Source organism: Anarhichas minor, unplaced genomic scaffold (genome assembly GCF_050575085.1).
Source record: "Anarhichas minor isolate MPS153535 unplaced genomic scaffold, ASM5057508v1 ptg000011l, whole genome shotgun sequence".
NCBI lineage: Eukaryota > Metazoa > Chordata > Actinopteri > Perciformes > Anarhichadidae > Anarhichas > Anarhichas minor.
In genome coordinates, this window is record NW_027466457.1 from 13,393,758 (window position 1) to 13,417,133 (window position 23,376).

The window sequence follows — 23,376 nt, forward strand, 5'->3', positions numbered from 1 at the left end:
GGGTCTAACTAAAAAGGATAATTTAGGATGTTTAGTCACGTTGCACAACTATATTATTACAACCGATGATTGATGATTACAAAGTAAAACAGTACACATTATTTATTGATTTTTAACATCTTGAAATTACAGTGTATGGAAATCGACTGTGTGAGTTCGTACAAACTACCGCTAGATGGCAGAAGATCTCGTACGTATGAAAGCACCAGCCCGAATTTACACTGCAGACGAACGTAGCAGTCAAAGATAATAGTGTGTTTACTTAAAGTGCATCACTCCACATTAAAAACAGGACCAGTCAAAAACACACAAATGGGGAAAAGTCAACATCTAAACCCTCCAGATCATCCACATTTTTTGGGTCAATTTCTTCAATGTACCTTTCTTTAAATGGCATAACAAAGTAAGTTAAAACATATTATAAGTAACACGAAATCGTAACCGTTGTGGTATCCGTAAATAGAGGCGGAGTGAGAGCTCTTCTCATTCTTTTTTTTATCTCTGCGTTAGCTAACAGCGTGACCTGAGTCCCAATGACAGACATTTGGGCTTTACTATGGTGAAAATTAGATTCACGTTGCGGTCTCTTATTTAAAAGACGTTGAAATCAACAAGGTGAGGTCTTACTAGCGCCATTATATGTCAGCTTGTGTCTATTGCTGTGTTGCCATTTATCTGTTTTTAGCCCTAACATTACACCACGGCTAACAAACACAGTGACGTTAGCTTCCTTGTCACTGGATGTACTATGCAGGTGATTAACAATCATATTCAGTATATATATATATATGTTATGTGTGCATGCATATGATACTAAAATAGTGAACTTTACATAGCTAGACAACCCTAATATGATACTGTCTCTATTATGATGCATAGCCCTGATTATGAGGCATTGTTTTACAATTTTAGTAGAGACTGTTCATTTAGCAAGAACAATATTTGACATCATATTTTGAATTTGCACCTAAATAAAAGGGGGGCAGAAAAAAAAGATTGCATGCTTCTTTCTGGCATATAGCTTTGGTTTGTTTACACATCTCTTCTTCTCTTGTTTTTGTCTCCCCCAGGGTGAGGACTTTCTGTGAAGATGCCAGCCGGTGTGTCTTGGCCTCCTTACCTGAGAATGTTGGGTGCCAGTATGCTGGCCATGTTTGCAGGAGCACAGGTCGTCCACCAGTACTACCTACCGGATCTGGTGAGGGACAAAATTATGTTTTTATGTGTTTTTCTGTCTTTTACCACTTGTATACATGGCTATCGCTGTGTGGTGCTACTGTTATTACACATAGGATAATATGTGCTGGTACATACTATATCAAAACACACACTATGTTATATGTTATAGTGTTTTCCTGCATTTCCTATGATGCAATTTGACAACCACCACATGGTAGATGTAATAATAATAATAATACATTTTATTTATATAGCGCTTTAAAAGGCACTCAAAGACACTTTACATGTTAAAAACAGAAACAATAGAAGCATTTATAATAAGAACAAAATATACGACATAACAGTAAGAAAAAATAAATAAAATAAAATAAACATGAAAAGAAAGAAAGAAAACATACATGACTGACTTTAGAGGTTAAAAGCAGATTTGAATAGGTGAGTTTTAAGTGCAGTTTTGAAAGTGGCAAGTGACGAAGAATGTCTGAGGTGTTGGGGCAGGGAGTTCCAGAGGGAGGGGGCAGCAACGGAGAAGGCCCTGTCCCCCCAGGTCCGATGCTTGGACAGAGTAGGGGGGGTAAGGAGGTTGGCGTCAGCAGATCTGAGGTTGCGGTTGGGAATGTGATGGTACAGGAGGTCCGAAAGGTATGAAGGGGCAAGGTTGTGGAGGGCTTTGTAGGTGATGAGGAGGAGCTTGAACTGGATTCTTTGCTGTATGGGGAGCCAGTGGAGGTTTTGAAGGACTGGGGTGATGTGGTCTCTGGTGCGGGAGTGGGTGAGCAGACGGGCAGCTGAGTTCTGGATGTATTGTAGTTTATTGATGATTTTGGTGGGTGAGCCGTACAGGATGCTGTTGCAGTAGTCCAGTCGAGAGGTGATGAAGGCGTGGATGAGTGTTTCAGCGGCTGCGGAGGAGAGGGAGGGACGGAGACGGGCGATGTTTTTGAGATGAAAGAAGGCGGTTTTTGTGATGTGATTGACGTGGCGTTCATATGAGAGAGTTTGATCGAAGATGACCCCGAGGTTACGGACATGTGTGGAGGCAGGAACAGTGATGCCATCGATGCAGAGGGAGAAGTCGTGGTGGGAATTGTTTAATGATTTGGGGCCGATGATGAGGACTTCAGATTTGTCGGTGTTGAGTTTGAGGAAGTTTGCTTGCATCCAGGTTTTTATGTCTGTGAGGCAGTTGGTGATGGTGGAGTGGATGGTGGGGGTGATGGATTTGGTGGAGATGTAGAGCTGGGTGTCGTCAGCATAGCAGTGGTACTGGAGACCATGGTGGCGTATGATGTCACCAAGGGGGAGCAGGTAGAGGATGAAGAGGAGGGGACCGAGTACTGAACCTTGGGGGACACCTTGAGAGACTGGGGCTGTGTCAGACTTGAATTTGTTGATGCTGATGAACTGTTCACGGTCGGAGAGGTATGATTTAAACCAGGAGAGGGCTGTGCCAGTGATGTGGAGGGAGGACTCGAGACGTGAAAGGAGGATGGAGTGGTTGATGGTGTCGAAGGCTGCGCTGAGGTCGAGCAGTATCAGGATGTTGAGGGAGTGTTCATCAGAGGAGAGGAGGAGATCGTTGGTGACTTTGATGAGGGCAGTTTCTGTGCTGTGATGAGATCTGAATCCGGATTGAAATGGTTCATATAGTTGGTTTGAGTCCAGGTGAGTTTTCAGTTGATGGGCAACAATGCGTTCCAGTATTTTAGACAGAAAAGGGAGATTGGAGATGGGTCTGTAATTGTTGTGAATGTCGGGGTCAAGGCCAGGTTTTTTGAGGATGGGTGTGACTGAGGCGAGTTTGAGGGCGGGAGGGACGGAGCCAGTAGACAGGGAGGAGTTGATGACAGAGAGGAGGTGCGGGCGGAGGGCCGGGAGACAGGCCATAACTAAAGTGGAAGGGATAGGGTCGAGGTCACAGGTCGGAGTCTTCATGCCAGAGAGTGATTTATTGAGATCCGAGGGGGAGATGAGAGAGAATTGGAAGAGTGACCGGTCAGTTAGTGGAGGATTTGCAGATACAGGGTTGGACAAAGCAGGGCTGGAAGTGGCCAGTTGGTTGTAGATGGTGTCGATTTTAGCTTTGTAGAACGTCAGAAAGGAGTTGCATTTCTCTGCTGTGGAGGAGTGGGAGAGATTGTCCATAGGTTTGAGGAGTTTGTTTATTGTGGAGAAGAGGACCTTGGGGTTGGTGGAACCAGAGCGGATGATGCCAGAGTAGTAGGTGGAGCGAGCAGAGTTTAAAGCCAGTTTGTATTGCTGTATGTGTTCCTTGTACGCCAGGGTGTGAACTGTGAGGCCGGTTTTTTTGGAGAGTCGCTCTAGTCTGCGTTTCCGGGATAAAAGTGTTGCATTTACTCAAAGATGGTCAACCAATCAGGATTTTCTTTCGTTGATACTAAAGCCAGACTTACAGTTGATGTTTAATAATAATACAACACCACCCATCCAAACAGGCCAATCTTGCTGTATGTGTTTAACAGTTCTCCCTGTTCTTTCAGAGTATACCAGAGGTCCCGCCAAAGCCTGGGGACCTAAAGACAGAATTGCTGGGCTACAAAGTCAGAGAAGAAGCTACGGCTGCGTTACAGCAGCTTAAAGCAGAACAAAAGGTGGACTGATCCTGGACTTATACGTCCTCCGTCGGATGGACACACTGAATCAAGCACTATATCCAATTTTTTGCCAACAGCTAGAGGCTGCGACGTGCCCGGGAGTAAAGTCATTTCTTGGACATCTCCAGATGGATATTTTCTGTGTTTGTTTTAGCAAACATGATTGGAATGAAATACTACACACTCGGGATAAGGATCCTATCGGAATCAAGACAATTTGGTTTATTCAACCGAATTTAATTATGAATGTGTTTGCATTTTCAGATCAAGTGATGAAGTAAGGGAGGGCTTCTTGAACACATGAACTACAAAAGTCATGAGATAATTCTATTCAAACGTATATCTTTTGATTGTTTTTTCCCTCTAGGATACACTTGAAATAAAGATATCACAACAAACTGTTGTCATTACTTTGTGGTAAAAGTTAGTGCTCTACATTGAAATGATGACAAACTTTAATCGGCAATAATTTAGATAATTTATCTGCAGCTTCTGAGATGTGAAGATGCACTGCTTTTCTCTATATCATTTTGTTGTAAATTTCATATTTTGGGGTCTTGGACTGCTGGTCAGACACAAGAAGCAACCTCAAAACATCACAGAGGAACATCAGTAATGAAAAATACATAATTAAAATGAAAACTATCACGTTGTGTGTAATTTTACTTTATTATAGTCTGCCTGGATGTGTCATAGCATTGAGGGACCTCACAAGTATAAACAATCACGAACGTGTGTGCGTGAGTGCGCGCGGTTGGATGTTGGCGTATCATAGCAACAAGTGTAAACACAAGTGAAGTGGAAAAGATGGCGACTCAGAGAGAGCAAGACGCCGCTGATTATCTGAAGAAACACAAAATACCAGAACTCATGGAGAACCTGACCAGCATGCTCTTCTTTTACAGACCCGGTTAGAGCAACAAGCCAACAGCCTCTCGTTTCTTTAGCTAGCTAACTCCATTTATAACACACGTGCTCTGGGCAGGCTAATGAAAAGACCATAACACGTGTTTGGTTGTAGCCTGTCATGTCACTCTTTAAGCTATAGGCTATACCTTATTTAACTGGATCAGGACTTCTGTTGCTAGATGGAAAGAATGGAAACAGGGTTAGCTAATACACTGAAATAAATATACATCATGAGATACATAACGTTATAGGTTATTATTGCCTGTAGTAACCTGAATGTGGTTTTAAAAACGACACAATTGCATAAAAAACATTGTCTTTTTCTTACAACTGTTAGCACAACACAAATGTACTTGAACCCAAGTGTTGATATTGTCTAAGTGCATTGTCGTATGTTAACTAGTAATTGTTCTATGTCATTTTATTAATTTTGAAATTGTTGCTCCATATATTTTTCCTGTAAGTGTTCAATGATTTAACTTTAATTACCAGAAACATTCATATCAGTGATTAATTGTGATGTATTCTTTCGTTCAGAGAAACCCAGAGAGTTTCTTGTTGAGCAGCTGGAGCAGCTGAAGATTGCTCAGCATAACGGTACAAAAGGGCCCAATCTGTTCAACAAAGCCAACCTGGATGCAGTCTTTGGGATACTGGACCCCGCTAATCAAAAATACATCACTTTGGCCCAATACAAGCAGGGTGAGCACGGGACATGGACAGTATATTAGGCTTTCACTTTCAATATGATTAAATATGTGATATGTATTAATATCAGCAACAAAATTCTAAGCTCACTCATGAAAAGGATAAACAATATTTTCATGCATTTGTCAGGTATTCATTCAGTCTTTCTGTTTTAGAAACAATAGTGATTGCCTATTTATTTATACATCACATAAAGGTAGTTTTAATTCACCCAATTATTGCTTCATACAGCAAAATATAATATCATCAAATAATTAATAATGACACTTTGGACTAAAACAACTACTAACAGAGTCTCCTTTCCTCACAGCTCTGACCACGCTGGGCATCAAAGATATTAACGAATGCCCCGAAGGTGTCAATGAAGACAGAATATCCCACGAGACCTTCAAAACAGAAGCGTAAGAGCACCCTGTACAATCTGAACAGCGGTACAAACACAATATTCAACAGCGTTTTAAAATTCACCATGTTATGAAGATCGTTTTGTCTCATTGTGTTGTTACAGGGTTGAAGGCCTGAAGAGATGCTCAGCAACATATGAACAACTGTGAACTTCTGTTTGATGTTCCCTTCAGCTGATGTGTTATTTATTATGATATTGATATGCGTTTGGATGTTGCCATTGGGTCTTTATGTGGAGCTGTGTCTTGTAGATTAAACACATTTTCTATTAAACTGCTAATGTGTTTTCTGATTTTGGTAATTTTCATTTACCAGCCTTTTTACTACAGTTTTATATTTTTGGGGAATTTCTATTTTCCCTCTCTACTCTGATATCGAAATAAAACAAAATTCTTTCCCAGTGGTTTAAATTCACACCACTGGTCAGTCTAACAAGGTCTCATACGTTGAAGATATATTTCATAATGCATGTTTTCACCAAACAGGATGATACTTTGGTTTGCTCCTCAGCATAACCTTTCCTAAAACCGGATAATGAATACAGTTCATAATAATGATAATGAATACTCGTGTAAAATAACTAACTTAATGTATACTGTGTAGTAATAAATCCATCTCACCATCCAACCTACATAGATGTCAACAGAAAGTTGGGAGTGATTTGTGTATGTATCCTCCATTATATGAAAGCCTTTTATAAAAACACAAATGTAAACTCAATTTCGTTTTAGTTAAATACGTTTACGGATACAGGCGGATACATTTAGAAAATATGACGTGATCTCTGGCAAGCATGATCTCTATCTGAAAAGAAAAGGAAAAAGCTTTTAATTTGATTTGATTTTAGGCTGTTGTTTTTATAGTATTATTATTATTATTGCCATTATTAGTAATATGATTAGAATTATTTGTATTTATTGGTAATACATTAAATAATAATACAGTATAATATTTTATAATTTGATACAACATAACAAATAAAACAGTAGTGAAAATATTATGGTAGTATACATTTTTCTTTTTTAGAAAATGTTATTATCATTATTTATCCATTATTTACATTTTGCAGCGTCGCTGTGTTGAATGCGCAGCAGCAGAGGGGCGTGGTCAGGAAGTGACATGGCCGCCTCCTTCAACGGAGCCTCGTCGACTTTCCTCCGGTAACTTGTAGGTTAAATTTGTCGGTCTTTTAACGCTTTGTCCGTGTTTTACCGGGACCGCGCCCTGCGGAGCTCAGCATGGGCACCGTCCATGCCAGGGTAAGGAACCGCCCGGTGAACGCGTTAGCTAAGACTAACTAACCTCTCCGTGTGTTCAGTGAGTTATCTGACAGGGCGGCTGCTGTGCAGAGAGAAAGAGGCCCACACTGCACATTCAACATGGTCCTACAAGGCTCAGGCTTTCATCTTTGTGACAAGAAGACACTCTGTCAATTCGCTGCTAGTTAGTTTTTGACTCCATTAAACGTGAATGCTCTGCTGAGTGTATTTAGATATAAATCATTGACCGAGATGCTCGTGGCTGCAGCCTGCACACTCTGCTACACACTTGGTGTTGTTTACGCCGTTATTCTTCTCAATACATCTTGTAGGACTGTAGCTAGGGCCAAGAGTAGTCCAAAATACAATACATCAATAAGTATTATTGTTAGTTTTATGATTAAAGAGTTTAAAGGGAAATATAACGCTTTGTACTTAAACCTCCTGTTACTTGGTAAATAAATCTGGTATTAAAACAAAAAATATTTTTGAATTATTTTCACTCTTCTGTTAATTTGTCATGCTCATAATCATTTTTTAATTCGTTAATTTTCCTGTATTTATTTTTTTGTCTGGGCACACATGCAACATTTCCTATTCTTCTATTGCATACTTTATAATAAAATGGATGTGTCACCAACAATGGCCAAAAATGTCCAATGTATGCATTTTTATTAATCGATTTAATTATATTTTATGGAAATTATATCTCACTGCATTGTGGTGTGGTTTAGCTTGGGAACAAGGAATCGCTTAATCAATTAATTAGTCAATTGACAAACTAGTCGCAACTATTTTGTTCATCAATTAATTATTTTCACCTCATCAATACTGTTTCTAAGCAAAAATGTAATTCTCTTGCTCCAGCTTCTCCAGTGTGCTGATTTGCTGCTTTTTTCTGTTTTATATTGAACAGTAAACAAGACATTTGAAAATGTGATGGACATACAAGTGATTCATCAAATAATCAAGAAAATAATAGTAAAAAATAACCGTTGCAGCCCGACTCTGCTGCTGGGCACTTCATTGTTGTGGAGAATACTTGGCACTCCCAACATGTGTAATATAGTGTAATTGTGGAATGTAAACTCCTCTCCGTATTGGTCAAACGTATAACACACTCCCTCTTATTTTGTGTTGCAGAGCCTGGACCCTCTGCCCATGCGAGGGCCAGAGCTCGGAGTTCAACCTGACGACATCGAGGCTCCGGAGATTGAGCACGAGCCAAAGCAAGAAGTTCTTGAGAACAAGAATGTAAGATTTGTTTTGTTCCAGGCAGTAATTAAACTGTGCACTCTCACGTTGTGAGGCCTGTCTCCACGCTTTGTTTGTGCTCTGCTAGCAGAGGAGTTTGGGATTGTTTGCCTCGCATCCATCCCACGAGCTGTAAATGAAAGAAGTGAAACAATAAATCTAAAACAACAACCTGAAATGCAGGCAAACTGCAGCTTTAGTAGACATGCTATAGAAGGGAGAAACAGCATTTTAATATTTGGTTTTTGTTTGTTTGTTTTAGGTAAATATTCCTAATTCTGTTTGTTCTGTTCTACAGGTCGTAGTTCAACAGGTGCACATAGATGGGCTCGGAAGAACCAAGGAGGACCTGCTGACTTATGAAATCGCAGAAGTTTTCCGGGCAAAGAACTTGATTGATGTAGGCGCATGTTGATACAGCTGTACTGATCAATACTTTTCCAATTTATGCTTTTGAGTGCATCAAAACATTCCATTTGTTGTGCAGGTGATGCGAAAGTCCCACGAAGCCCGACAGAAGCTGCTGCGTCTCGGTATCTTCAGAAAAGTAGAAGTTGTTATCGACACTTCCCGAGGTACTGGCTATCACTCCGAGGCCTTATGGCAGATGCACTTTTCAAATAAAAGTACATTTCTAATGATTCATCTTCTGTGTTAAACAGTGGAACTGGGCTGTACATACATCATCTGACTCATTGTTTTCCTCTCTCTTCAGGTGAAGACGCTCTTCCCAACGGCCTCGATGTGACGTTTGAAGTCACCGAGCTGAGACGGATGACGGGCAGCTACAACACCATGGTTGGAAACAACGAGGGAAGCATGGTGAGCGCTGCGAAGACTCATGTCACCGTCTGCTTTCTGAAAGGCCACAGACTGACTTGGATCCAAATCATAGTGTCTTGGCTACAATACACTGACTTAACTAAGATTATTTCCAATGTTGACTTCAGCTTTCGTTTCCCTGATCATCTCTCCCGCTTTATTTTTCAGGTACTGGGCCTGAAGTTACCCAATGCATTAGGTCGGGCGGAGAAAATGACCTTCCAGTTCTCCTACGGCACCAAAGAAACATCCTACGGCCTGTCTTTCTTCAAACCCCAGCCAGGAAACTTTGAACGCAAGTAAGACATGAACAGCTTCATAAAACACACTTGTTTTTAGGTCTAATCACCTTAATACACGGTGTGCAGTTCAGGTAAGCATGGTGGTCTCCTGGAGTCGTGTCCGAGTAATCTATGCAGTAACTATAGATGGGTATGTTTGATGATCACAAGGGAATCCGAGCAGGGTATTGACATTTCCTCTCTTCTTTGTTTCCCTTTCAGTATCTTACTCAACGTGTACAAAGTAACGGGTCAGTTTCCGTGGAGTTCTGTGAGGGAGACGGATCGAGGCGTCTCTGGAGAATTGAGCGTAAATACTTGTTTATATTTATGTGCCTATTTTCTATTTATCATTTTGTGCAGTTAAAAAAATCTCTTGCCGTTGTGCACATCGACGAAGTGAATTAACACATTTAGGTTGTATCTAAACAAAATGAGCTGAAGATTGTCACAATAGAAGGCATCAAAATGTTCTGTTTGGGACCACAAAGTCCAGTTCTGAGTTTGAGTTTTATTCCCTAGAAACCAAAAAACGTTGTTTTTGACTAATTGTATTGCCCTCACATAAACGTATCACGTATGGATGGACGATGACAGAGGTCTACCAAGATAAGCCTTTCACAGAGCCATTATTTTTCCTATGTTTTAAGGAGACACGAGTGCCTAAAATCTGTACAAATAAAAGTAATAAACCGGTGTCTTATTACCAATTTACCACCCACAGTTCCCCGTGTGGAAGACCAACCAAACCCTGAAGTGGGAGGGAGTGTGGAGAGAGCTGGGCTGTCTGGCTCGCACTGCCTCGTTTGCCGTCCGGGAGGAGAGCGGCCATTCCCTCAAGTCCTCACTTTCGGTATTCGTCTCATATTTTACATTGAATATTTTACTGTGGGCTTTGAAACAGCTGTGGGGTTTCATGAAGTCTGCTGTCAGAGAATTAATGGCAAAGCTGTTGTTCAGTGCTTCAGCTAGGGTTTTCAAAAATTTGCTCACAACACATTCCAATAAAATGATGTGGAGGGTAGTGAATGGTGGATTCCCTCTGACGAGTGCAGTTCTCATTTGGAGGGGGCCGATTGCTTGGCCCCTGGACGTTCTTTGCAGGGTTGTCAAGAACCGCTCGTCGCTAATTGATTCCAGGGAAGTGAAGAAGAGTTTGGTTGTAATTAATAGCATCCAGCAGCAAAACTGAACCGCAGTCAATGAGCCACGGCCTGTAAAGGCCCGCAGCGGAAGACATGTTTGACTTTGTCTGTAGACCCCCGAAGCTCCGCCCCCGCTGATGCACTGAGCACTTTTCACTTGTTTATTAATATTAAAAGTAGATTGAATTAACTGTTCTTGAGATATCCTTGCTTTGTAGATTATACTGCTACAGTGCAACCTATTCGCCAAATGGCACCAAATTTGTCATTATCATTCAAAATGTTATGTAATACGAGCCCTGCTTACAGCATTTGATCTACATTTGAGGGCCAGCTATAGCAAAACTGTATTGAACATCGAAAAAATGAAAAATAACTTTTTCCGGCTTGGTCTTGAGCGATCGCTCAAAATTTGTAGGAGGGGTAGCGAAAAAAACAGCCAGATTTTGACACGATTCAAAATGGCGGAAATACAATATGGATACAAATGGGCGTAGTTTATGTGGATAGATACGTGTGGACCCACAGAATCCAGGAAAAAAAATATTTTTGAAATTTAAGATGCCAAAGTTACAGGCCAAAATGTAAACTTGAATATCCAAAAAGACGCTGTAGTACTAAACCAGTTTTTAGCACGTTTTCTGACGGTGTCGTGTTTTCCAGCACTCGATGGTCATCGACACCAGAAGCTCCTCCATTCTTCCCAGGAAAGGTGGCCTGTTGAAGATCCATCAGGTTTGTTGTTTAACACTAAGCCAGAGCTTTTTTCAATTCCTATATAAACAACAATTTCACTGACGTGTTGTGTTGTGGTTGTGTAGGAACTTGCTGGTTACACTGGGGGAGACGCCAGCTTCCTGAAGGAGGACTTTGAGATACAGCTCAACAAAACTCTCTTCTGGGACTCGGTGAGATTCTAGATTTGACCTTTCAGCCATTTAGCAAATTATCTGAGCTAAAGACTCTTAAAGCTAGGGTTGGTATTCTTGAGAGACTAGCAAGAGTATATTCTTATTACAGTCCTGACACAGCCACAGATACCAGAGCATTTGATTTGTTGATTTCTGTCGGGATGTAGTAAGAGTTTCAACAAAGATAATAAAAATGTTTTTGAAGTAGATTACTAACCCTACCTTTATTGCAGTTTAACTTAAAGCAGTTTTACTGGGCCAAAGTACAAGGTTCTAGTCAAGAATTTAGGTTCTGTGCACTATACTAACCCCTTTGACTCTCTCCTCCAGGTCCTTTCTGCCTCATTGTGGGGCGGTGTGCTCCTACCCATTGGTGACAAGCCAACAAGCATAGCAGACAGGTACAGAAATACAATGCACCACCCTTTTACCCTCAACAACAAGGCCAAGGGATTTTGAAGTCTCGACACTCCAGACAACTTAAGCCATTTTAGCAAGTTGGCACCAATGAATGTATGCTGGATTATCGGCAGTTCCTGTTTGCAATGAACACATGCATGTCCAGACAACCATCTCTGGATTACTGTGATAATGAAGATTTCTAAGTGGATTATATATGTTTATTTGCAATGGACATTGCAGATATTTTTCCTTGAAAAATGTAAGTCACATTAATTTTAAAAATATGTGTATCATGTTCAGATTCGACTGAGTTATGACTCTCAGAGGGAGTACAATTTTGATGCTAACTAAATTCAACAGAAAAACTTAATTAACTGAACGGTTCTTTCTGTTTTCATGGAAAGCTGACATTACATGTTGTATGTTTTCTGTGTCTTTGTCGACCTGCTAGGTTCTATCTAGGTGGCCCCACCAGCATCAGGGGATTCAGTATGTACAGTATGGGCCCACAGAGTGAAGGTGAGACATTAACTTGGCTGAGTTGCTCTGTAACCAGGCTGAAGTTTGATGGTTAATTGAAAGGTTGTGTGCTTGAATTACTGATATGGCAGGCGACTACCTGGGAGGAGAGGGCTACTGGGCTGGAGGCCTCCACCTCTACACCCCTCTACCCTTCAGACCAGGCAGGGGGGGCTTTGGTGACCTCTTCAGAACACACTTCTTCCTCAACGCCGGAAACCTTTGTAACCTCAACTATGGTGAGTAGTTGGAAACAGAGCAAGCACCTCTGTAATTACTGTTGAAGGTTCATTGTTTCATGGACCAGAATTCTGTTAGGAAGGATTGGGTCACTGGGTTGAATTGTTATCTTATGTAGTTCAGGTTTGGACAGAGTTGGCTCTTGATCGGGCGAAGAAGAGCTCAAAATATTGATGCCAGATTTTGCAGATACCCAATATATTTTCTGTTGATTGGGGTTATATGTTTGTTTTTACTCAGGTGAGGGGCCACAAGCACATTTGAAGAAACTTGCAGAATGCATCCGTTGGTCATACGGACTCGGCATTGTGCTGCGTTTGGGGAACATTGCCAGACTGGAGCTGAATTACTGCATTCCCATGGGAGTCCAGAGTGGAGACAGGTAGGACTGGTTGGGTTAGCTAGTTTTAGGTTAAGTTGATTTACTTTAAGGACACTCTAGGCTCACTAAGTAAACTCCATTAGCATCCCTGCAAACAGACAATGAATGAATAACTTAAAAAAAGACCAGAGTAAACAAAACAATCAAACTGAAACTGTCTGAGCAGGAGGGTCTCATCATCTCAGGTGGTGTCACACATGTAAACATTTGTCTACATGGGTGAAATACACTTTAAGGTGAACGTTTTTCTTTACCTTTCCCTTGATCTGGTGTGTTTGTTATTGTGTCTGCTCAAAGGAGCATTAGGAGCAGGAGGCTGCTGTTCAGTGTCTCCCTCATGGACACGCGAACAGGACGAGCTGGGGATCGAACCAACAATCTTGTAGTCAAAGGCTGACCCGCTCTATCTCCATGTTCCATGCATAGTTAACATGCACTGGAAATTATCAGATTCTTGGTTTGCTTTGACATTGACTTCAACTTATTTTCTCCGTTCCTTGCAGGATATGTGACGGGGTCCAGTTTGGAGCAGGAATCCGGTTCCTGTGAAACCACAGTTCTTGGATCTGGAACTTCCTTGTGTTTCAATTTAATTTTATGCCAGAAACATTTTATTGGATGAGGAAATTGCTTGTACAGAATCGTTGCAACTCATTAGTTCGGTAAAAGTGTTTGCACTGACTGTCCATTATGATGTATCCTTTTTTATCATTTATTGTCAGAAGTCAAATAAAGGGCTCTTAGTCCGATTTTACTCAGGTCACATTACTGTTTCACATAGAAAATAACAAGTGAACGAACCCGAGTCTGCCACAAGATGAATGACATGTAGTTGTCAGTCTTATACGTTCAAAAACATCAGTGAACACTATTGCATGATGAGCAAAGCTCTGAATATAGAGATTGGTCTCACTGAGGTTTTGAGACATTGTTGACAACGGAAACAGTTTTATTACCAAGTAGGTTTGCACATACAAGAAATGTGTCTTGGTGTTTTGATGCATAACCAAAAATACAGTGCAAAAGTCAAGAGATATGATATAAATGGAAAAATGTACAATAGAAAACATAAAAAGTATGACGTATTATACAATTTAGAAAAGTATAAATGTCAAAGATTTGAACATAATACATGAAATAAAATAAAGGGATTTCTGTCGCTATAAGCCTAATTTATTCATCCGTTTACTTGTCATTTGAACCAGAGCCATCTGATTTGATCATTTCGGTGACCTACGGTAAGCGGTTTTACTGCGCATCTGTTCGGCGCACTCTACTGGTCACATGTGCTGTGAGTCTCCACCCGATTGGCTACACCTGCGCATGCGCTCAAGTTATTGTTCCGTAGCGTTTTAGCCTGCACACCAGCGATTGCGGGAAGACGAACCGTTGTGGGGTGTTCATTCAGAGGATTCTCGAAATTTCTCCCCGGCGACTTTTTCGAAGAACACATATCCCGATAATACTGCGTTGTTTGTGCTAAAGTCTTTTGAAACAGAGCAGAGAAGAGCTCTCTTTTATCGGCGGTCTTATCTGTGAGCGGCAGGCACCCGGACGCACGCTGATGGCGGTCACTATTGAGGATCTCTATCGGAGCTACGGGGTCCTTGCTGATGCTAAGGACGACCTCAGTCAGGTAAATTAGGCGACCGTGTTTATTTTACAACATATAACGGCACCTTATTCCACGTCCGCAGTCGTTAACTTTGTTGTGAGCTACGTAACATTGTTGTGAGCCTGCTAGGCTAACTGCTAGCATGCTAACGCAGTGTCCGTGCTAATGTTAAGGGCCTCTCCATAGCGACCCTTGGTGGTACAAACTCGATTAAAATAACTTTTAAGTCCTCTAAACGGTGATTTACCTACGAACAAACACATTTTCATCAACGGTGAACCGATTTAAGGGCAACTCAATTCAACTAATGTTGACTGAAATTCACCGCATTACTTATCATTCAAGATAATGTTTCACTGGACGTTGATGGGAACTGTTTGACCTGTTTTTCGACGCATTTGGTTGTAAATTATCAAATCTAAGCTTAAATGTATGGCACATAGTTTGCAGTTGAGTGACCAAGTTTTTAGCCAGTTCTGCAAGTTTGGGTTACTCCCTGTATAACAGAGGCACAGCAGGTTTAATTGTTTATTTTGGGACTAACTCAAATCTGAAACTACCCAGTCCACATGCAACCTAAATTTAAAGGCACCTCCTCCATTTTCCTTTTGAGATTAAATTAACGTTAAGCACACAGATGTTACCAGCCTGTCAGTTAAAGAGGTGTAGTGTTAGAGGACCTACTAAAACTGGTCAAAGTCAATGCTGCAGAGCCATAGCATGGTGGGTCTCTTTAAAACTTCACACCCCCAGTTTGTAATGCTCCTATTATCAGTTTGTAGTCACCCAGTTATTTCCTCAGACCTAAGAAAGCTTTCCCAGAATTACGTGGAACATCATACAACTGTTTTCACAGGCTAAAATTACCTTTCTATGTCCCCATTTCTGCCCTCACACAGACTGCTTCATAGCAGTCCCACCTCACGGTAGCAAATGTACATAGAGCTGAGCATGACTAACTCAATGTCCCAAGAAACCCACTGTTAAAAAGGTTCAGCTGTATGTTGCTCCAGTGAGCCTTGGACCAAAGTCACTTTAAATCTGGAACCTACATCATATTATACTGTGAGCTTTGGTATGAATTGTTTTCTAATGTGGTTTATTGATGTACTATTTCTTCTTTCTGCAGCACAAAGATGCCTACCAAGTAATCTTGGATGGCGTGAAGGGTGGCCCGAAGGAGAAGCGCCTGGCGGCACAGTTTATCCCCAAGTTCTTCAGCAGCTTTCCGGAACTGGCCGACTCGGCCATCAATGCCCAGCTTGATCTTTGTGAAGACGAGGATGTGTCGGTGAGCATTGAAGGACACAGCTGTGTATGGGAATCGGATGAACTTGCAGTTCTAATTGCAGGCTCGATGTGTTTGTTGATTTGGGGTTTCCTCCTACATTTATAAACATGACAACAGAAACGGTCTAAATGGGCTCAATCCCCTCTGTGTGTATTTGTCCAGATCCGACGGCAGGCCATCAAGGAGCTTCCGAGGTTTGCAACTGGCGAGAACATCCTCAGAGTTGCAGATATTCTCACCCAGCTCCTTCAGACAGGTATTGGATGCTTCAAGCTAAACATTTAAGAGACTTCGGTATCCTTTTGGGTATTCTATTTGTTTTTACAAATGACCTCGCTGGCCATACAGCCATGTCGTTTACTTGCACTGCTATTGTGATCCATTTTGAATATCATAATCTGTTTTTCAGTCTGTATAATAACTTGGATATCAGATTGTCTTGTCAGTCTTAACAGTAAATTGTTCTCTTGATTTTGCAAATGTTAGAAATCTGTATTTTTTTTGCTTTCAGATGATACACCAGAGTTCAACCAAGTGAATGGAGCACTTGTTTCTATCTTCAAGATAGACGCTAAGGGTAAGCGTTGCGTCCCCCCCGCTCAGCCAAAATACTGCTCTTCAATAATTCAACCCACTTCAGAGCTGTGCTGAAAGAGGACCCTGTGAAAAATGAATGTATAAGTAACTGTCCATGGTCCATCCTTTCAAACATGTAACGTATACGTCTTTTATCGCTCAGGTACTCTCGGAGGCCTCTTCTCTCAGATCCTGCAAGGAGAGGACATCGTGCGGGAAAGGGCCATCAAGTTTCTGTCAACCAAACTGAAGACCCTCCCAGAGGACGTCATGACAAAGGAGATGGAGGATTATGTCTTTGCAGAGACAAAGAAGGTGAACATATCGAGTGTACTATTGATTAGTGATCTATGGTCACAGATGAGTGCTTTATTTCTGAATAAGTGTAACAATGGTACTACATCACACCTTATGATGGTCTGGAATCAGGTAGGGCTGGACCATATATATATATAGATATATAGATATAGGGCTGGACTATATGTATAGTAAAATGATTATTATGATTGACTGACTTAAAGGCCATGGGGTTAGTTACCATTTTAATAATGTTGTAGTTCAAACAATGACCGACAAGAGCGCGCGTTGATTACGGGTTTCATGTCTCCTCCGTAGGTTCTGGAGGATGTGACTGGAGAGGAGTTTGTGCTGTTGATGCGTGTGGTGTCGGGCCTGCGGGTGCTGCAGACTGTGAACGGGCGGCAGCAGCTGGTGGAGCTGGTGGTGGAGCAGGCTTTCCTAGAACAGGCCCTCAACCCGGCTGACCCGGACACTGTTGACCGCCTGCTGCAGTGCACACGTCAAGCCCTGCCCCTCTTCTCTGTGAGTACAACCAGTGCATGAATAATCAAAATAACTGATCATTCATTTTCTGTTGATTGAATAATCAATTAATCGACCAGTCGTTGCTGCACACAGTGCATATTGTCTGTTTTTACATGTATTCATCTAAGCATTGGTGTTTTTTATGGTAGGTTTACTGTAATTAAAGTGTGAATTAATCATAGTTTTCTCTTGTCTTGTAGAAAAATGTCCATTCCACACGTTTTGTAACTTACTTCTGTGAACACGTCCTGCCCAACCTCAGTGCTCTGACAAGTCCTGTGGCTGAGCTGGACATTCAGTTGGAGGTGAGTTCTTTATGTATTTATTGATCTAAAAGTATTCATAAATTCCCATGGTTCTTAAGTGATATTAACTATTGAGTGTTGTTCACATCTGCAGCTTAAATCGGTTCACTTTTATAATTTTGTTCAATTGTGGGTGAATTCAGCAGCTATGCGCAGTGGTTTATTCTCAACTATAACGACAAAGCGTTTTTAATTCTACCGGCCCGTTCTCCATGCCTTATACTTGCCAAGGCTCATGGGTAGTGTAGTGTTTAGACCCGCCTGCTGTGGCAAAACGAAACAAAGTTAAAATGATTAAAACCGGAGGTCATAGCATAAACCTATATGGTTGTTAAACTATCCAGGAGAATCTTTTGTTTATGTGTTAAATAACAGCAAGATGAATATGGCCGCCGGTGTGAGGTCGATGCTCCTAATGTCTGACATTTGGTGAGCGGCTGTAGTAGTAAACAAAGTCAGCGTGGCAGCCACCTGTCAGAGGTGTCAGCCAACTGCATGTTGTTAATGGGTCATTAGTCTGCACCACGCAACACTGTTTTCTCATTAGCAATGCACATTACACTGTGTGAGGGGATCTGCTAAGCGGTGTGTGTGTGTGTGTGTGTAGGTGCTGAAGCTGCTGGCTGAGATGAGTCCGTACTGTGGAGACATGGAGAAGCTGGAGCCCAACCTCAACATGCTGTTTACCAAGCTGCTGGTGAGAACTGATTGGCCTGTTGTTTTTGGAGCTGGAGGAATACAAGTGGAAACACACTTACAAATCAAAGTACACATCGGCAGTTGTCCCCATCGATTTTATTTTGAGATTCTACTGCTCTTTTTTTTTTTTTTTTTTTTTTTTAGCTTTTCCCGCTTTACATTGACGTTGTTGTGCATCCTCTCACTGTGGGCCCCTGGCCAACTGAGGATTCATTTTCTGGCGAGGGATAATTTAATAGCAGTTGGTGGGACATTCAAGAACTTGACTTACTCATTTTACTTAGTCAGATTGTCCCATCTGGTCTCTGTATTTGAACCAACAACCTTCCCTTTTAAAAGCCTACAGTTTAACAAATACTGCTGTCAGAGTTGTTAATATTATCTATACAATTCAAAGGGGTTACTGTAATCAACTTGAGGAGCTTAAAACGATGGCCCTAGTTGTAATGATTTATTGTAGAGGTAGTTTTAGTGCAGGGTCCACGGTAGTAATGGATAATAACGTTCAAATATATATTGGTGGAACAATAAACTATCCCTTTGTTCCAGTAAACCCTGTAATGGTCCAAGCTGAAATGAAAATAAATTAAAGCTAACAACATTATTCTGCTCATGTTTTTCCTGTTTCTGTAGGAGTTCATGCCTGTGCCACCAGAAGAAGCGGAGAATGGAGAGAACCCGGCAAGCGAGGAGCCCAAACTGCAGTTCAGCTACGTGGAGTGTCTCCTCTTCGGCTTCCACCAGCTGGGCAAGAAGCTGCCGGACTTCCTCATCGAGAAAGTGGATGCTGAGAGCCTCAAAGACTTCAAGATCAGGTGAGGGAGTGGCACACAAAGAAAATCTCGTAGAGTGGAACTTGTAACATAGATGAGCACGTCGGGTGTGTTTGGTGGCTTAGCTCACCGTGGTCATTTTATCCCAAAACGGACACTTTTCAGACGGTAGTGAATGTGCTTTGTGTTTCAACAGGTTACAGTATTTTGCCAGAGGCCTGCAGGTTTATATCAGACAGCTGCGAGTAGCACTGCAAGGAAAGTCCGGAGATGCTCTGAAGACAGACGAGGTAACGACTGCTGTCAACAATAAATGCAAACTGAGCCGTGTCCGTTGTCTTGAGTTCTGCTGTGACGTGTACATCACGGACTATCCCGTCTTCTCTGTGTCATCAGAATAAGATCAAAGTGGTGGCCCTCAAGATCACAAACAACATCAACGTCCTCATCAAGGTGAGGTGTTTTCATGCGATACTTTGTGTCGTCGTCACGCTAAGCAGCAAAATGTTAAAACGTGAATCAATCGCACCATTTATGGATCTAGAGAAGCAGAAACACCTCAAATAATAATGAGATCCACTGCAACAACATAGACGTAAACACAGAACCTTTCTGACACTGTCGGCAATGCTTGAAAAATATACAACTGTTCCAGTGGAGTTATTTATTAAAAGTACTGTTTCATAGGATTGCTTTACAATGTTCAGGGTTTCTACTTTTAGAGTAGACTTTAGGTAACTTATGTGCATCAGACGAACTCATCAGAGTGCATCAGATCAACTGTGCATTGCAACCAATAGTTCTATTTTTATATTTCTTTCCAGGATCTCTTCCACAACCCTCCATCATTCAAGAGCACAGTCAGTCTGTCCTGGAAACCCGTCCAGAAGGCCGAGGCAGCAGCGTAAGTCTGCTCCCACTGATTCAGCCATCGGAAGCTACACACACAGCGTCCGTGTGTCCTTGCTGCCCTATTGGGTCCTCACCTACTTTTCTCTTGTGCGTGTGTGTGCAGGCCCAAGCGCCCGTCCGGTGAGGAGATGGGCACTGGCGACGGCATAAAGAAACAGGTCTCTCCTCAGCCCCGGAGGGACGCGCGGCAGATCTACAATCCCCCCAGCGGCAAGTTCAGCGCAACCATTGGCAATTTCACTTATGGTGAGGAGCGCTGTGGCGCATTAATTTTTTTAAACACTGTTGTGCAGCCGTTGCATCTTTTTTTTAATATACTGCACATTGGGGTGTTTTTGATAGAGCTGCGGTTACTATTTGTGTCAGTGAGGATTTCATTTGGTCTGAAAAGTCTGTGGATTGCTCCTTAGTGGAGGACGGCAGCTTCAGTCAGCTTGGATTCACAGCCGTTCAATGTATTCAAATCAAAATGATCAACTTACACCTGCTGAGTAATCCACTTCTTTATTGTAGATCTGTATGATCTATATTAAGGTAGTTCTTCTCATTTTATAAGAACAAGACAAACAACAAGCTCTCAAATGCGTATCAATCAATTGACGTGTAGAAATGCCAAAGATAAGTTTGAGGTCGTTTAGAAACGGTGTCATTATTACATAGATGCTGACAGAGCACTGAGTTTATTTTCGACTGTAAACTGTCTAGCTCAGCAATCGATTTAACGATATGGTTATCAAACACAATGTTGAATAATAATCCTAATATGCATTATTTTTAAATTCTCACAAAGGTATCTGCCTCAGAAATTCAACATTGGTCGGGTCATAACCATATTTCCATGCTGATCTGTGTTTTCTTTCTTTCTTTTTTTTTTTTACTCCAGAGCAGCGCGGCGGCTTCAGGGGCGGCCGGGGACGAGGCTTCGGAGGCCGAGGCAACAGGAGCCGAGGCCGAATCTACTGAGAAACTCGCACAAACGCACGCATATACAGTACATGTTGCTCGTTGAACTGCATCACATCAGGATCTTTTCCGCACCAAGACGGACTATTTGTCACCTACTCTTTTTTTAAACTGGTCTCCACGTCTTTTTCACTTTCCAACTCGCACATCCAGTTTTTTGTGTTGTTTTCTGGGGGGGGGGGTTTGGTTTCCTGTCTTTAGGATATCAGACAACTGGCTCAGTCATTACAATTACTCCCCATAATCCTCTTGGCCACGGCGATAGTTTAGCGTAAATCTAGATGTTTTCCCCCCTTAATTTTTAATAATATTATTCTGTGTATTTTTGTGGAACAAAAGACTGCCATGTTGTAACTGATAAATATTTTTGTCGGATCGTTGTAGGAAGAGATGAAGATCCTCTTGTTTGGAACATGTTGATGAATGCGTTTCTTTCTACCTTTTTATTTAATCTTTCTTTTTTTTTTTATTAGAACTTAAGTTGAATTGGCTGATGATGCTACTTTGTATGAATCAATGATGTCGTTTCATTGGATTTTTATCATAAACTTGTATGGAAGTATGAACCTTTTGTCCTTTTCAACTTGTTTTCTGTAGAAGTTTGCAGTAGTTAAGCTGAAAACTAGTCTGGTATCGAGACAAAAATGCAACGCCACACAATTCTGCTGCGTTAAGTTTTCTTTTTTCACAATTCAAAACTTGCATGTTTAAAACCTTTTCCCTCTCCTCCCATTCTGTCCTGATGATCCAATCACTCGCTTTTATCCTTTCCACCCTGCCGTCTTTCCCCTATTTGTACTCTCTCATATCTGTACCAGAGCAGCGTGAGGAAAGGGTAATTTTAGCTCACGATCTGGCGTCTACATTTAGAATATACACACGCACACATGTGCCTTCTCTGCTGTCTACACTCCCATCAGCCGTGTGTGTGTGTGTGTGTGTGTTGTGCTCGGGGTGGATGTGTGGCTTTGAAGCAGGAAAGGGTAGAATCAGGCTCTCAATAATTAAATGAGATATAAATAGTTGCTGCTGTGTTTAGAACACACTTTATTTTACACAGAATAAGGTTGGAGGCTCTGGTTGTTATGTGCCCATTTTCTGACACACAAACAACTGTATGCTATAATTCATTCAATTCTACATTCATTAATGTTAAGTGAACTTAAACTGTACGCCGAAGTCCTAATCTTGATTATTATTCCGAAACAACTTTGTGTAATTCTGATGAAGTGAATGAACATCAAGCTCTATCAAGATCCACCTTAAAAATCGCCCGTTAGACACACTTTTTTATAGTTTGCATTCAGTTTAATATTTACTTAATTTTATAATTTTCCCTTTATTCTATATGTGATTCCCATTGAGATTTAAAGTCTATTTGAGGGAGTTGATGCGAAGACGGCAGCTCTAAAAGTTTCACATAAAAGCACAAGCGGAAGATAAAACGGCAAAAGGTAAATCATATTTGAAACATCAGCTTCAGCATGATATAAAGCAAATATAAAAAGCTGCAGAATAAGCTACATTTCTGAATGTAATTAAGGAAGTGCATGAAGATCAAACACAAACTCGTTTTATCGTCTGACGTTTAACATGCAGCATTTGTTGGATGGACATTGTTTTTAAGAAAGTCCTGTATGGAAAAACAGACTACTGTAAAGAAAACATCCACGATACACATGTAGGTGTTTATTTCACTACACTTTGTCTAATTGCATCTGTAGATTTCTCCTAAATCTCCCAAAATGAGCTTTAGATAATACTTCATTTCCGAATAGAGAAATACTGGAATTCATAACACTTTAGAAAACTTAATGTAAAAAATTATTATCTTTATGTAAGTAATCAACTGAGGAGATTTCATGGAGATGCCTATTGGTAAAAATGTTGCACCCTCTTCACCTGTAGTTTCTAGTCTCAGTATGTATCATTTCATATAAAAGTTCAAAAATACAATGAATCCATTATATAAATTGATTAGAAATAAAGGTGGTGGTTGCTTTACAACACTGTTGAACAATACTGCACATTTTGATTGCAGAAGATATAAAAACGAAAGCGCTTGTCCGTCCATGAACTGTCTCTTGTCTTTGCAGAGTCTCCCCTCTAGAGGGCGATCCAGTCCAGGGTTTTCCTTGCAGAGCAACCAGATCTATTTTTATCCCCAACCCAACGAGTCACTTAACGCTTTCATGATGTCTTTTTGTCTCTTTGTATTTCTGCTCGGGTTAGGGCACATGGAGGAACACTGCGATCCCGGCGAGCGATGCAGAGAAGAGGAAGAGAGAAAATATCCTCACATCACATCCCCTCCATTTCTTGACCCTGAATATTTAGTGATAAGGGGCCTTGTCTATTTATTGGTCAAGTACTGTGCTCGGTCACT

At 41.3% G+C, this 23,376-nt stretch overlaps 4 protein-coding genes across 5 annotated transcripts; all 4 read left to right on the top strand.

The window, feature by feature from the left end:
* The first annotated feature begins 489 nt into the window (after positions 1-489).
* Positions 490-4,192, top strand: uqcc6 (ubiquinol-cytochrome c reductase complex assembly factor 6). Its single transcript, XM_076089506.1, has 3 exons — positions 490-615; positions 1,071-1,198; positions 3,681-4,192. The coding sequence occupies exons 2-3, from the start codon at positions 1,091-1,093 to the stop codon at positions 3,798-3,800; spliced, it is 228 nt and encodes a 75-aa protein (XP_075945621.1). The 5' UTR covers positions 490-615; positions 1,071-1,090; the 3' UTR covers positions 3,801-4,192.
* Positions 4,193-4,343: 151 nt separating this feature from the next.
* Positions 4,344-6,048, top strand: LOC142947728 (EF-hand calcium-binding domain-containing protein 10-like). The gene is given in 5 exon segments (XM_076089507.1): positions 4,344-4,585; positions 4,587-4,704; positions 5,241-5,405; positions 5,722-5,812; positions 5,920-6,048. Coding segments are annotated over 5 exon segments (576 nt in total). The 5' UTR covers positions 4,344-4,429; the 3' UTR covers positions 5,966-6,048.
* An 875-nt stretch (positions 6,049-6,923) lies between these two features.
* On the top strand, positions 6,924-14,197 carry samm50 (SAMM50 sorting and assembly machinery component). Of its 2 annotated transcripts, none has more exons than XM_076089511.1 (15): positions 6,924-7,075; positions 8,219-8,329; positions 8,628-8,729; positions 8,817-8,904; positions 9,045-9,151; positions 9,320-9,450; positions 9,655-9,742; positions 10,157-10,285; positions 11,241-11,312; positions 11,399-11,485; positions 11,819-11,889; positions 12,342-12,409; positions 12,502-12,648; positions 12,890-13,031; positions 13,535-14,197. In XM_076089511.1, exons 1-15 carry the CDS (start codon positions 7,055-7,057, stop codon positions 13,578-13,580), a joined length of 1,410 nt encoding a protein of 469 aa, XP_075945626.1. In that variant the 5' UTR covers positions 6,924-7,054; the 3' UTR covers positions 13,581-14,197. The 2 variants fall into 2 exon arrangements, with proteins under 2 accessions (XP_075945626.1, XP_075945625.1); XM_076089510.1 differs by having other exon boundaries at positions 12,342-12,408; positions 12,492-12,648.
* A 155-nt stretch (positions 14,198-14,352) lies between these two features.
* Positions 14,353-21,556, top strand: api5 (apoptosis inhibitor 5). Its single transcript, XM_076089509.1, has 14 exons — positions 14,353-14,667; positions 15,776-15,937; positions 16,100-16,193; positions 16,449-16,514; positions 16,677-16,828; positions 17,129-17,335; positions 17,539-17,643; positions 18,251-18,340; positions 18,976-19,157; positions 19,312-19,405; positions 19,512-19,568; positions 19,940-20,019; positions 20,131-20,273; positions 20,911-21,556. The coding sequence occupies exons 1-14, from the start codon at positions 14,596-14,598 to the stop codon at positions 20,988-20,990; spliced, it is 1,584 nt and encodes a 527-aa protein (XP_075945624.1). The 5' UTR covers positions 14,353-14,595; the 3' UTR covers positions 20,991-21,556.
* Positions 21,557-23,376: the final 1,820 nt, after the last annotated feature.

Coding starts and splice junctions, on each gene's coding strand:
- uqcc6 (XM_076089506.1), top strand. CDS start 1,091: ATGCCAGCCGGTGTGTCTTGGCCTCCTTACCTGAGAATGTTGGGTGCC. Junction 1,199..3,680: donor AGTACTACCTACCGGATCTG/GTGAGGGACAAA, acceptor CTGTTCTTTCAG/AGTATACCAGAGGTCCCGCC.
- samm50 (XM_076089510.1), top strand. CDS start 7,055: ATGGGCACCGTCCATGCCAGG. Junction 7,076..8,218: donor TGGGCACCGTCCATGCCAGG/GTAAGGAACCGC, acceptor TTTGTGTTGCAG/AGCCTGGACCCTCTGCCCAT. Junction 12,649..12,889: donor CCTTTGTAACCTCAACTATG/GTGAGTAGTTGG, acceptor GTTTTTACTCAG/GTGAGGGGCCACAAGCACAT.
- api5 (XM_076089509.1), top strand. CDS start 14,596: ATGGCGGTCACTATTGAGGATCTCTATCGGAGCTACGGGGTCCTTGCT. Junction 16,194..16,448: donor CACCCAGCTCCTTCAGACAG/GTATTGGATGCT, acceptor TTTTGCTTTCAG/ATGATACACCAGAGTTCAAC. Junction 17,336..17,538: donor AAGCCCTGCCCCTCTTCTCT/GTGAGTACAACC, acceptor CTTGTCTTGTAG/AAAAATGTCCATTCCACACG.